Genomic DNA, 13,590 nt, shown 5'->3' on the forward strand with positions numbered 1-13,590 from the left:
GATGCCTAACTAAGGTCCTTACTACTGAGAGCTATTATAATGACAGTTTAAATAAAAGGAGTGTGGGGGAATGAGGGCTGGACAATATTGTATTAATTTTTACACGTAAATTTGCTGTGGTTAGCTGAAGTCTTTCAGAGATGAAGGCCCATTATTTCAGAAACCCAGTGTTTGCCACGTGCTTTTGACATTATGCATAAGTACACCCATTAACTTTGGAGGTGTATCTAGTGTTTAAACTAAGTGGGATTTGAGTCTAAATCAATAATCTTTCCTTTAGATGTTCATGTTTAAATATATTTTACTTTAAAGTCTAGATTGAATTGGGATTTAGTTTTTGAGTGTAAAGGGTACCTCCAGGGGACTGTGTCACTTGAGAAAGAGCACTGAGAAGAAACTGCACCATGTCTTTGGTTTTATTTTCTCCTGGAGGAAAATAAGCAGTAGGGATTGCTATTGTTATTTTCAAGGTAGAGACAACTTTTGCAGAAGTGTTCCCGCCACTGTTCTTTGCTGCCGTGTAGGCTAGAAGCAGAACAACATGTTTCTCAACCCAGCTCCCTCTCTCTGGCTGCTCACTCACAAAGTTCCTAGCCAGTGCACACTCGGCTATTTCATGCAGTGTTACTCTGGACTAGTTCTGGTCACCTGCTCCATTGCTGCGCTTAAGAGATGGCTACAGAACCCATACTCCCCTCTAGAACAACACAGCAGAAGATTGCAATATAATCCATGATTCGCTGCAGCTCCTAGAAACTTGTCTAGCTGTTCATCCAGCCCATTCTTACACTGACACAGGAGGAGGAGCACAGTGGATGTTATTCTGTTTTTACGCTGTGCCAAAACACTTAACTCATGGCTTTGGTATGTTTCTGTAAAGCAAGCCTGAAAGAACATTTGAATATCTTTCTGTTTCTTTTTTCTTGGAGATAGAACTCATTGCTTCATTTACAGAATCACTAAACTTTTGCAGATAGATTGAATGAGTGCTCTTCATGGTAAAAAGACACAGTCATTGGAAAAGATAAATAAAGCAAACCACACTGACATGTATGCAGACAGACCATCATAGGAATAAACTAGAGATGACTCATGATCCATGCTTAGCTAGATTTTCCAGCATAAAGATGTTTGAAAAGAGAACACATCTGTTTTCTATTATGTCTAATACTGTTAGTAGAAAGATTTCAAACTCTCAGAACACAAATCGTTATGCAAAAAAAAACCCCAGTAACTCTGAGTTGTCCCTGTGAAGTTAATAAAAAAAAAAATGTTAACAGGAAGTTACAGTTGTGTCTGAAAGAAGTAATTTTCATTCTATTTGAAAGAGGGTTGGGATTGTAGGTTTCCCCATGCTCTTTGCGTAGTTTGTAACCTAGCAACACAGAGGAAAACCAGATTGGGCACACCCTTTTCTCAAGCAGAAGAATGCAGCCACAAATGAACAGTGCAGCAAATTATTTAATCGTGTTAAGTATTTTCCATTGTTTGAATCATCCTATAGCTGTGCCTTTGTGTGTGGATTCTTTTCCACATCAGTGTGGCTGTGCATAGTTGCAGATTTTCCTTGCATACATTGTATGCAAGATCCAGCCTGGTTAAGATTCAGTTTGGGGGGGTTTCTGCCTTATACAAAATAGTATCCATGCTTTGTTTCTTTTTTGAAGTTTGTTCTTGCAAAGAGTATTATCAAATAACTGAAGAAGATAAAAAGAGTTGTTTTTCTCTTAATAACAGTTTTAAAACACAGCACGAATAACAGAAGGTGCGTGTTGGGACTTGTAGCATAGAATCTATAATGCAACATAAACACCGAGAAAGAAAGGTTGAGTGTAGCAGTTACAACTGCAGTGTGGGATCAAGTCTGCTGATGAGAATAATCAATATAAACCTCTGCCAAAATAAGCTCCTAAAAATAAGTCAAAAGAATTTAAATGCTTGACTCTCAGGGGATTGAAATCACTGGGCTTCCAGTAGAAGTAGCATGTAAGCAGCTGGAGGATGTGATATGCTAAAGAACTTAGCATAAATTGCTACCTTCAAACAGAGGAGAAGTAATAAAATGGTTGGTACTGTGAGTTAGCATTTCCTGATCCAGGCATGGGTGTGAAGTTTCACTTCTCTTGGTTATTTGGGCAGCTAACAGGAAGTGCTAACCACAGCACTAACGGATTAATTAGCTTTGGTACAAATGCAACACTGTGTTTAAATGGTTGGTCATCAGTAGTTCATTGATTTCATGCTGATAAACTAAGTATTTCCCTTTGGTTACTGGGGGGAAAGTATCACAGACCTAGTACTGATAGTGTATATTTGAAGTGGTTTGAAATGGCTTTAAATGCGGACTTCCATTTATCTTTGGTGTTTGAATGTTTGAAGTGATTGTGATGGGACAGGTTTTTTGCTTTACTTGTGCAAAGCTGGAAAAGTTTGAGAGACCTGGCTGACTGGGCACTATAAGTATACAAGTCTTAGGGATGGCCAAAAAGGTACTTAAGGAGAGTTAACAAGCAATACTCATTTGCTGTCTACTGCCAAAACAGCTGATGAACAAAAGGTCAGAGGATGTATTGAGCTATTCTGAAAACAGAAACTATTCCACTTGATGGTGTCAAGAGACCAGTGTGATCTGGAATTAAACGGGCAAATGTTGGCTGCCTAGGCAAGAGGAAGAAAGCTGAAATAGCTCCAGCAAAGAGCAATGTCCTTTGAGGATGAATAGGTGACAGAAAGTCTTTTCAGCTGTGCTGGAATAAAAGGACTCCTTGTCACCATGAAAGTCATGACTTCAGAGGGAGATTGTATACAATCCTTCCAGAAGGTAAAAAGTCTTCAGAGTTCAGAAGAACACAGCAACTTCACAGTAGGTGTGCAGAGAACTGGGGGTCTAGTTACATATCAGAAGCAAGTACAGTGGCAGACCTTGCAGCAATGAACTGTTAATGGACATGGTGTCACAACAACAGTTGCTGCTGTCTGACTTAGCTGACTTGGTCTTACCTGACTTAGCCCAAAGATTAGAGACCTGAGAGAAGCATCTCAGGAAAAAGGCTTTCTCCAAGACCTGTACAACTGAAAAAGTTGAGACCTAGTGATGACCTTGAGGCACTCCTGTCATGGTTTAACCCTGCTGGCAACGAAGTACCACACAGCCGCTTGCTCACTCCCCCACAGTGGAATGGGGGAGAGAATCAGAAGAGTAAAAGTGAGAAGACTCATGGGTTGAGATAAAGACAGTTTAACAGGGAAAGCAAAAGCCGTGCACACAAGCAAAGCAAAGCAAGGAATTCATTCCCTACTTCCCATCGGCAGGCAGGTGTTCAGCCATCTCCAGGAAAGCAGGGCTCCATCACACATAATGGTTACTTGGGAAAACAAATGCCATCACTCTGAATGTCCCCCCCCTTCCTTCTTCTTCACCCACCTTACATACTGAGCATGACGTCATACGGTATGGAATATCCCTTTGGCCACTTGGGGTCAGCTGTCCTGACTGTGCCCCCTCCCAGCTTCTTGTGCACATGGCAGAGCAGGGGAAGCTGAAAAGTCCTTGACTAGTCTAGGCACTACTTAGCAACAGCTAGAACATCAGTGAGTTATCAACATTCCTCTCATACCAAATCCAAAACACAGCACTACACCAGCTACTAGGAAGAAAACTGACTCTGTCCCACTTGAAACCAGGACACCTTTGAAAATATTACTTTAGCCATTGAGTAGCTGTATGATCAAAACCAGACTGGACACAGTCCTGGGCAACCTGTTCTAGCTGACTCTGCTTGAGCAGAGGGGTTGGACTAGATAATCTTGAGTGGTCCCTTCCAACCACATCAGTTCTGTGGTTTTGCTAAGGGAGGGGTGAAACATCCCAAATCCATTGAACAGGACCACTTCAGGGAAGGCAAAAGACTGCCTAAAGTTTAGAATTTGGCTAAAGCTTAGAAATAGGCTAAGATGGTGTATAGGCTGAATGTTAGGTTTCTCACTCTTGCTAGAGTGGGAAAAGACTGGAGACCATTGTTGCCCAGCCTGTTAAAGGAGGGGGAAACAAAGGACTTTAGAGGCAACAGTAGCAAGCAAGTAGTAACTGACTCCCTCTTCAGTCTTCTGAAGGTGATCAAAATTTTAAAAATTATTACGACGTATTCAAATGTGCACAGTTAACATTTGCGCAGGACAGATGAGGATGGGGTTTTTTTATGGTTATGGTTGAAGAATTTTGGGAAAATACGAATATTTGGAATTGAAAGTCTTTATTGATTAATTTTGCATTGAAGGGAAAAGAGTGAAGTTGGTTTCTTTCAGTATCCAGCTGTGTAAATGAAATTCAAGCATTTTTTCCTTCCAACTGTAGGAATAGTTTCCCATTTGCTTATATTATACTTGCTTTCAAAGCTATTAACATGTTAGAAGGCTAGGTAATAAAGAGAAAAATGCATTAAGCTACCCAGTATTTTTCTCCCTTAGCTGCTTTGGGATTTGCAGTCATTATGGAATGAACCTTTTTCTTCTTTTGTTTGACTGTTGAACAGTATCACTATCTGCATGACACCTACTCTTTATGTAGAAAACTTTGGTCAAATATAGAGGGAGGTGTTCTCTTTGGTGTGTAACGTCAGATTTACTTGTCTTCTATATAACACCAATTTTTGGAATGTTGAGGCCACAGGGGGGGAAAAAAAAACCTGAGCTAGGTAGGCATTACTGTTTAGTGTCAAGATTCGCTACAGCAAATCACAAACAATGTCAAATACTATTACAGTTGGAGGGATAAATAAGACCACTGCATATATACCTGATGTTCCAAATCTAGTTTTGTCTTGTGGGTTGAATGCAATTTTGATTGCATAACAGGAGAGATTGCTTCTTAAGCTCCCTAAAGTTGAGAAATGCATGGAGTTAGTGTTTCAGCTAACGTCCAGCTCTGTGCAAGAATTTGTGAAAAGTGAAAATATACCTAGGGTTGATCTAATGCTCACTGAAATAACTAGGTGTATTTCTAGACTTTTTTAAAGGACACGGGATCAAGGCTACAGTACTGAATCCAGGTGTCTGTTCAGTAAAGGGAGGAGAGGCATCAGAGTTTCAGTTATGGTCATCTTAAAGATTAGAACAGCTTCATGCATTCCCTCTGCATCATGGCTTGATCTTAAACTGCTTTTCACATCTAGCCCATCTCCTGTGTGTGACAAATGTGTGAGGCATAGCTGGAATATTACCGTGCTCTAGCAATTTGGGGGGCAGAAGTGAAAGGTTTGAGCAGTGAGTCAAAACTATAAAAAAGACAACTGGGATTGGAGGAGTGAGATGAACTGGGAAAGCAGAGTTGACTGAGAAGGTGACAGCGTCAAAGTAATTCTAACAGGTCATTCAAACAGACAGCGTAGTTATTTTTTTGTGCACAGCTAAACAATTGTTGGAACATGTAATACCTGGAATGTATATTTGCAGGAAATTAATTTTTTTATATTTACCTATCCTAGTGTACTTTGCAAGAAGTAAATTATGTTTTCATGACATAGCACCTGAGAGTAGCTGTAATAATGCTCTTGTTCCATGTCAAAAAATGCCCTTGCATCCCTAGTTTCTCCATGAAAAAGCACTGTAATCTATTTAAAGGGACCTCAGTTAAGTTCTCCGCATACAGATCTTTTTTCTACTTTGGCAGCAAAGCTGGTATTTTGTTTGCAAAACATGTTCTTTGTAATATTTACAGGATGAAATTATCTTGGGATTTTTTCATTGACAAAAATCTCAGTTATTCCAATAATCCACTTCAGTATATGAGTAAACTGTTATTACATACTACGGGAACGAACTACAGTGCCAGATGCCATGAGACCAACGCCACACTGTTAGAAACTCCGCCTAAAAGTTTCTCAGGTTAAAAGTGCATGCAGTTTTCACTTTTTTGAAGAGGATGGGGGTGACAGATGCAGACCCAAAGTAGGCAGAAGTAGTTCAGGAGAGTAATAATGGCAGATCTCCTGGGCAGCTTCCTTTGGTAGGCCTCTCTAGAGCCATGTTGAAACATTCTGAGAATTTAGAGGCAAGGAGATGAATCTATTCCAAAATGTAGAATATGGGCAAGAAGATTATTTTTGTGAAGCTGCTAGTAAGCACATGGATTGCATTTGTTCTATTTCATTGTTTTCATTACACAGATGTGTATATATCTTTTTGTCTTTTTCTGTGTAGTATAACAGCTGTCATATCTGGCTTTTATACAGCATTACTACCATTAGATGTACTCATACCAATGAGAATTCAGTGGCTGAAACAAGTGACATGGCTGTCAAAAGTTATAGAGAAGATTATTTTCAAAAGTACACATACAGTGTATTTAAATTTAATTTTTTTACCTCTTTTAGGTTAAAGATGTGTATTCCCTAAAAAACACAGGCACTTTTAAGTGCAGTGAAACAGAAAAAACAAATTAGCAGTACACAATCATTAGATAACATTTGCAATGATCTTTTGTTGTGTCAGGTTTTCAAGTCATGGCTGGAGGTATTTGATTGACTAACAGACACTAGCAAAAGACAAAAGGGAACTTCTGTTTGATGTATACTTGCATTCTAATAATGATCTTTACTTCATTTCAGATTAATTGGCAATGCATCTGTAGCACTTAAGGATCTCGTAGGTAACCAAAGCAGATCTTTTCCCTTCAAACTCATACCTCTGCTAAATGAAAAGGGACAAGAAACCGGAGTGAGTGGCTTCCATTTCCTTATTTTACTGTATTCTTGATCAAAATGCTCTAGCAACAGGGCTAAGAGCAAAACAAAAATATTTTCAAGTTATTTTTACTTCATAAATTAAATGCTTGGAGTTTTGTAGCAAAAGCTCCAGACAGAGGAAATTTATAACAAGGTATAATTATGTCTATGCCATCTGAGTTTGTTTAATATCATTTATGTTAGATAAGTTGTTTTCTGTGTATGTGTTATGTATTTGTATATATGTGTTATAAATATTATGGGCCACAGAGTATGCATGGAAATCAGCCTGATGTTGACAAAGAGCATTTTCCAAAGTACCAGATGGAGTTCCCATATGCACTTTTTTGCTGTATTATTTCTAATATCCACCTATGTCATAGCACTCATTCTAGAAAGCACATAATCATGTACATGCTCACTGCCAGCTCAGTTTAGAAAGCTACACAAGAACTTGCTTAACTTGGTTTAGCACATGTTTAAATTTAACAGTTATTAGCTGACTATTAACTTAGTTATTAATTAGTAGTTAGCAGTTTCTAGAACTGGGACCTTACTGTGTTTGTGCAGTCTAGCTGTTAAGGCACTTCATATTGCATTCTAGTACACTTAATAATAAGAAGCTTTAAGGGTGATTTCAGTATCTCATCAGCTGTAGTTTAATATCATGGCTAGTTGGTCACAGGGTTGGGCTTTTTTTGCTGACTCCTCGTGTTTCTGTGGAAACTAGTAATAGTAATGGTTTGTTCAATAATCCAAAACCGTAGTCAAGCATAAAAAAGACAATTCTATAATTAGAATGGAAAATGACTTAGTGTTTTTCTTCCTGGATGGAGGTATGAACAAGCAATTAGAGAGCCAGATGGGAAATTTTACTTATGGTTCAGACTTGTTATGTTGTTGATCAGATGATGTTATTTCTCACTGCCTTTGTTTTTCCATCTGCAAATTTAGCATGTCACCTAGTCTGCCATAAATATTGTGGAACTAAATAAATTAACATTTGTAGAACATCTTATATATTTGTATTGTGACAGATTTTTCTGAATATAAACACTGTGATTCCAATTATTAGAGCCTATTCCATTAGCTGCAAATTGTGTAGTCTTTATTGTTTCTATGTATATATAGCTTAATAACAGTTTATTAATTTACTAATAGCTGAAATCTTATTAGAAACTGTGCTGTGACTGAACAGTTAACTGTTCATGTGCAGTGTTAGAACAACTTGCTGCTTTAAATCAATTGTTGTGAGTACTGTGTGCCACGTAAAACCCCATGTATTTCTCTACAGGCAACAATTGATTTGGTAGTAGGATATGAGCCACCAGCTGGGCCTACAAATCCAAATGACCCAGGAGGGACCAATACACAAGAAGGTATTTCAGTCTTTTCTCAGAACATTATCATTAAAAGATCATGGAGGTATTTAAGATAAGGCAAGAAAGTGATTCAACAGCATTGTTCATCAGGAAAATATGTAACCAGAAGCAAGCATGTCAAGACTGCCAGATAGTGATTTAAAAATTGAGGATGATTCATGACTACAGCTAGGAAAAAAATTGGCATTTCCTGACATAAAATGGTTTTTAGCATCGTTTTCTCCAGTGGAATCAGGTTACAAAAGAATGATGTTGCTTAAAAGCTTTTCAAAATGGCTTTTGTTTAGGAAAGAAAGGTTTTTGAACGCTCAAAGAAACAGCAGTTGTCTGTTGTAATGTTAGGGGTGACCAAAAAAGCAGGGAATTCACATTTTTGGAAAAATACATTCTGTTACTTTCAAAGTCAGGGAGCTTTGTGAAAAGATTTTCTTAAATCGTTAAACGTTTTTTCCCCTGTAGAATAAGTAAGTTTTGAAAGACACTCTTTTACCTTATATTAGGCTTGATATTTGACTGGCCTATGAAATCTTGTGATCGATAGGGAATATTCTTTCTATATACCACAGTCTATATACCACATTAACCAGTCTTTTGCTGAGAGTGTTTTTGAGATCATCTGGTTTTCCAGACTCTTAAAAGAACTGTGAAGTAACAACATTTTTTTGCAGCTGACAGGCAAATAATTACCCTAATATCCAGGCTGTGTTTGTGCAGAAAGAAGTAAATGTAATAAAAGTTATATGTTTGAGGAGAAATAAATCAGTTTGGCCATTGTCTGCTGATAGATAGTAACATAAGAAGGAAAAAATTGAAATGAGGAGTCTTCTGGGGAAAAATTTTGATTCCACTGACTTCACTGAGAGGTGTTCTTGGGGAGTGGAAAGATAGGTAATGCAAAAGCAAAAGCTGTGTGTTAAATTACTACACTTTGAAATAATTTTTATAGAAATGTGGACTTGAAGGCTAAAAATGCAATTTGACTTATATGAGATTATTTTGATAGCTTTTTAAAAATGTACTTGAACTATAAGGTAATACGGGTCCAAAAAAACCCATGGCAGGTTTTTAGCTAGTATCCAGCAACCTCATGAAAATTATTTCAGTGCAAATTATCAAACACACCTTAGTTAATTATTCTAAATACATGTTTTCCATGGAATGAAATCACCTCCCTCAGTTTCAGAAATTAAAATATTAAGTGCTAAGTCAGGATGTGTAAGCAGTCAGTTGCATGGATCCATCCAGGCCGATGGATTTTTGAGAGATGTTAGGGAGGTGGGGTCTTCCAGTTATAAAATACGTGGTATGTCATTATCTGTGTTTTTATGCATCTCTTACAAGGATCACTGAGGACTTCATTATCCAAAGTGATCATCACCCTGTGTTGGCAAACTAATTCATAAAGTTAACAAACATTCTGTTAATGCTAACCATCAGAGCCCCAGCTTGTTCTTCCTGTAGATTTTACCACAGTCACTGTCCTTCAGTTAAGAAAAGAAGCTGGAAACACAAGGGAGTGACACACTTTTGTGGTCTAGATATTTACAGATCCTGTTTTGCAATACTGGAATCTCACTGTATGATGCAGTATTGTAGTGTCATGTGGTTGTAGAACAGAGAGGTATTGTGATTTCAGAACTGTCAAAGAGACTTACTAATAAACTTGAACTTATTCCACAATTAAATGCTGTGGCGGAGGATTCAGAGTTTTATTTTGCATGGCAGACCCTAAATGTCTTCATGTTTTCAAGATTCTGAAGTAAAAATCAATTATATGCTATAGCCTAGTCTTGCTGCTGGGAAACAGCTTCAACTGAAATAAAATTAATCACTTCTGGTGTATTGTGAACTAGTCTGGTGACAATTACAGCTGAACTGTACTTTGCTAGAACTTCAATCAGTTGGTTCAAAAAAGTGCATGGGAATTGTATTAGCTAGTCTGCATCCTGAAGATGGAAAGATCTACAGTTAATTTGGTTAGGATATAAATTTATTCCTAAGCAAGCTAAAATGAGTAGGTTTCAAAAGGAGTTGGTAGCAAAAAAAAAAATGTTGAAATGAGATAATACGATTCTAGAGGAACTCTTAGATATCAGATTCTTACTCCTGAAACTTTAAGCTGTACTATGTTTATTAATTGCACTGCTTTTTGCTGTAGGAGATGGAGAAGATGATGGAGATTATGAAGATCACTTGGATGGTACAGTTGGTGGTATCACACCAACAGTTCCAAGTGGCACAAAGGAAGCCCAGCTATCTAAACGCATCATGAAAGGAAAGAAAACACGGAGAATCCTTTCTAACAAACCACAAGATTTCCAGGTAATAGATTTATTAAATGTTGCATGTTCCGTTTTTCTACCTGGCATGACGTTGCTCCTTTCACATAGCCTGAGCATAATCTAATGTCAGACTGTGCAAATTTAGTGCACTGTAGAGACAATTAGCCTCTTCATTTAAAAGCCTGTATTTCAAAAGTGTTCTTCGAATTTGCCTGCTACAGAGATGTCCAGTTTTGTACAGTTCGACTGAAATCTAGATAAAATTTATTTAATAGTTGTATAGATTTCAAACTACAACAGCAGCTTTAAAAATATGTAGTAAAAGCAAGTAAAAAAAATTTACTGAAATAATTATCCCCAACTTGTCTTGTCAAATTCAAGTAAAATTATACTTGCTATCATAATTAAGTTTGAAAAGTCTGTCCAGTCCATATCTGCCAGGTACTTCAGGTGTTCGCTAACTTCTTGGTGGCATAGTAAGAAACTGTTTTCACCAGGCTGATAGATAATACAGGCAATGAATAAATAGAAATATTTGATTTTTTTTTTTTTCAGATTCGTGTTAGAGTCATTGAAGGTCGTCAGTTACCTGGAAATAACATAAAACCAGTAGTCAAAGTTCATATTTGTGGTCAGACACACCGAACGAGAATCAAAAGAGGAAACAACCCATATTTTGATGAAGTGAGTGGTGTAAGATCACTGTAGCTAAAATGTTGATGCTATTAAATGTAGAAAAATATTTATTACAGTTTTCATTATGATCAATGAATAAGAGTTTGCTAATATTTAAGGGTAGTTATGGCTAATATGCATTTTGCAGTTCCCAGTCCCTTTCTTTATGTATTCACATCACTAAACACACCTCTATTGCTGGCAGTTTTAGCAGATAAAGCTATCTAGTAGGAAGTCAAACTTCAGCTGAGACAGTTGTGTGCAGATTATAAAATCACAGAAAAATTAATTAATCATTGTAGACCTCTATGGTATGTGCAGACGAGCTTTCAGTGCAATGCTTTGGGTCAATAATACTGCAACACAAAATCTGGAAATGTCATTGCCTTGCTACCCATGATTTGTAAAAGCACAACTAGATTTCTTTGTCCACGCAGGGATTTGTACATCAAACACACTGAAATACAGGAGAGAATTCAAAACTGTATAAGGGATGCAAGAGTGATCCCATGTCTGGAAGCTTAATAGAGAGAATGCCGCGGCATAACTCATTATCTGGACATGTGTAGAAAGTTCAGATTTTGGAAGTGGGTGGCAAGCATGTTTAACACATGCAGGCAAAACCAAGGAAGTTATAAAACTTCGAGACTTGAACTAAGCTGTAGGTAGCAGTCAAAATTTATGAACAAGTGGTAAAAAACAGGGAAGGGAGAAAGCCAGTTGCACTTCATATTGAATCAATTCCTAGGCAGTCTCACTATCCAGACTAGGCTAAAAATGGAATAGGAGGGACCTCTTCCCTTTTGTTAGATAAAGCACTCACTGGAGTATAGCTGGGCTCAAAGACCAAACTTAGTGAGGCATATAGTATTAGTAAAACAAGTAAGCTAATAAAGAATATGTTTATCTTCATGCTGTCAAACGATCAGATTTACTCCTGTGGCCTTGAATTTCAAAGACACAAATCATTAAAATCACTATCACCACTAGCCCTAAACAAGACCTTTTAGACAGCTATAATAGAGATGGTGTTGTGGTTTAGCCTGGCAGGCAGCTGAATGCCACACAGCCGTTCACAATTCTAGACCAGGATTGAATGTCCTGGAAAATGAACAACCTTTATAATTCCCGAAGTTGTTCTCCCGAGCAAAATGTGAAATGTAGAGCAAGGAGCAAGGACAGTGCTGAAAGTTTGCAGCACAGCTATGCCTACTGCATTCATTCAAATGCAAGTTGTGGCTGTCTTTTGTCTGTTTTGTACTAAGTTTATTTACAAAATTTAGGTTTTTTTATTCTGTGCTAAATTATCATATAAATTGTCCAGCAAGGAGGCAGGGTAAAAGTACTGTAGCAGGCATGCTTCACAAGCCTCTTAAAATACTAGGTTTGCATTTTCTGTTCAGAGAATTATGTGTTTGTCATTCTGAGACAGGTTTTTTGTTTGTTTTTACCTTAACAGATATTTTTCTACAATGTCCACATGACTCCTTTAGAGTTGCTTGATGAAACAGTTAGTATTCGGGTAAGAAAAAATGGTGCATGTGCAAAAGGCCGCCGGATGCATATAACATTGTCTGGCCATTTCGCTATGATGTTTAGGAACATTCGTGTTTCATGCTTGTCTGTCTTTTTAGGTGTATGATTCTTATTCTCTACGAGCAGACTGTCTAATGGGAGAATTTAAGGTGGGTATGAAACAACTTTCATATCTTGACTAAATTAGATAAAGCGAAAGAAATTTTTAAGTACTTTTTAAAAATGTTTAGATTTGTACTACGTTAGTGTGGGGCCAAAGAATTACCTGATGATGTCTTGCTTCTCATGCTAGAGACCATTTGCTTAAAGCACTAGTAAACAGTTTTCTTATTTGAGTAGAAGATTATTGTTAAAGAACATTGTATGGTTTATACACCAAGTTCTCTAGTTTGCATCCAAGAGAAAAAAATATTTACCAAAAGGTAAACTTTTTTCTCAGAAGGTATCAGGGTGATTATTTGGTATGAGGTAGGGTTTGCGGAGTTAATTTTATTAATAGGCAGAATAGTGGTATGTGCAGCGGCATAAAGATACACATTCTCAAGTGATATGGAAAGGTGTTCCTTTGGTCAGATGTTTGTTAAGTAAAAGAGATGGTGCAAAAGTCCCCTAGTTAAAGTGGTTTCTGTGGTTATGATGATATTAAGGAGATTGCCTTTATTTGTATGTATTATGGTCAATCCTGGGAGGTTGACATTCGCCTGTTGAAGGTATTCCTAAAGCAATGCAGAGAAAGAATTCACATGACAGTTGTAATAGCTACTGGGATCCCCTTTTATAAAATTTCCAGTATCAGTGTTGGCTGCATTTTCTGTTTGCTTGTTTTGTACTGAATAAATTTATTAGGTCTCTAGACCAGCTTTTCACAAAAACATGCAAGTGTGGAAGAGTACTCTTTTCTAAATGAAGCAGTTTCTGCCACAAAGCTAATTGCTTTTGCTTCTCACTGCTTATTATCTATGTAATTTCTAGTGATTCAGACAGTCATAAATT

The 13,590-nt window shown here is 37.4% G+C and overlaps 1 protein-coding gene across 1 annotated transcript in view; it reads left to right on the plus strand.

Annotated features, from left to right (window-relative positions):
• Positions 1 to 13,590, plus strand: part of MYOF (myoferlin) — a 72,815-nt gene that overhangs the window by 10,486 nt on the left and 48,739 nt on the right. The window contains exons 4-9 of the mRNA XM_009641922.2: positions 6,606 to 6,714; positions 8,017 to 8,101; positions 10,263 to 10,426; positions 10,942 to 11,070; positions 12,521 to 12,583; positions 12,696 to 12,746. Coding sequence (XP_009640217.1) covers positions 6,606 to 6,714; positions 8,017 to 8,101; positions 10,263 to 10,426; positions 10,942 to 11,070; positions 12,521 to 12,583; positions 12,696 to 12,746 — 601 coding nt within the window. The remainder of the gene's footprint in view (positions 1 to 6,605; positions 6,715 to 8,016; positions 8,102 to 10,262; positions 10,427 to 10,941; positions 11,071 to 12,520; positions 12,584 to 12,695; positions 12,747 to 13,590) is intronic.

Source organism: Egretta garzetta, unplaced genomic scaffold, assembly GCF_000687185.1.
Source record: "Egretta garzetta isolate BGI_Z169 unplaced genomic scaffold, ASM68718v1 scaffold56, whole genome shotgun sequence".
NCBI classification, from domain to species: domain Eukaryota; kingdom Metazoa; phylum Chordata; class Aves; order Pelecaniformes; family Ardeidae; genus Egretta; species Egretta garzetta.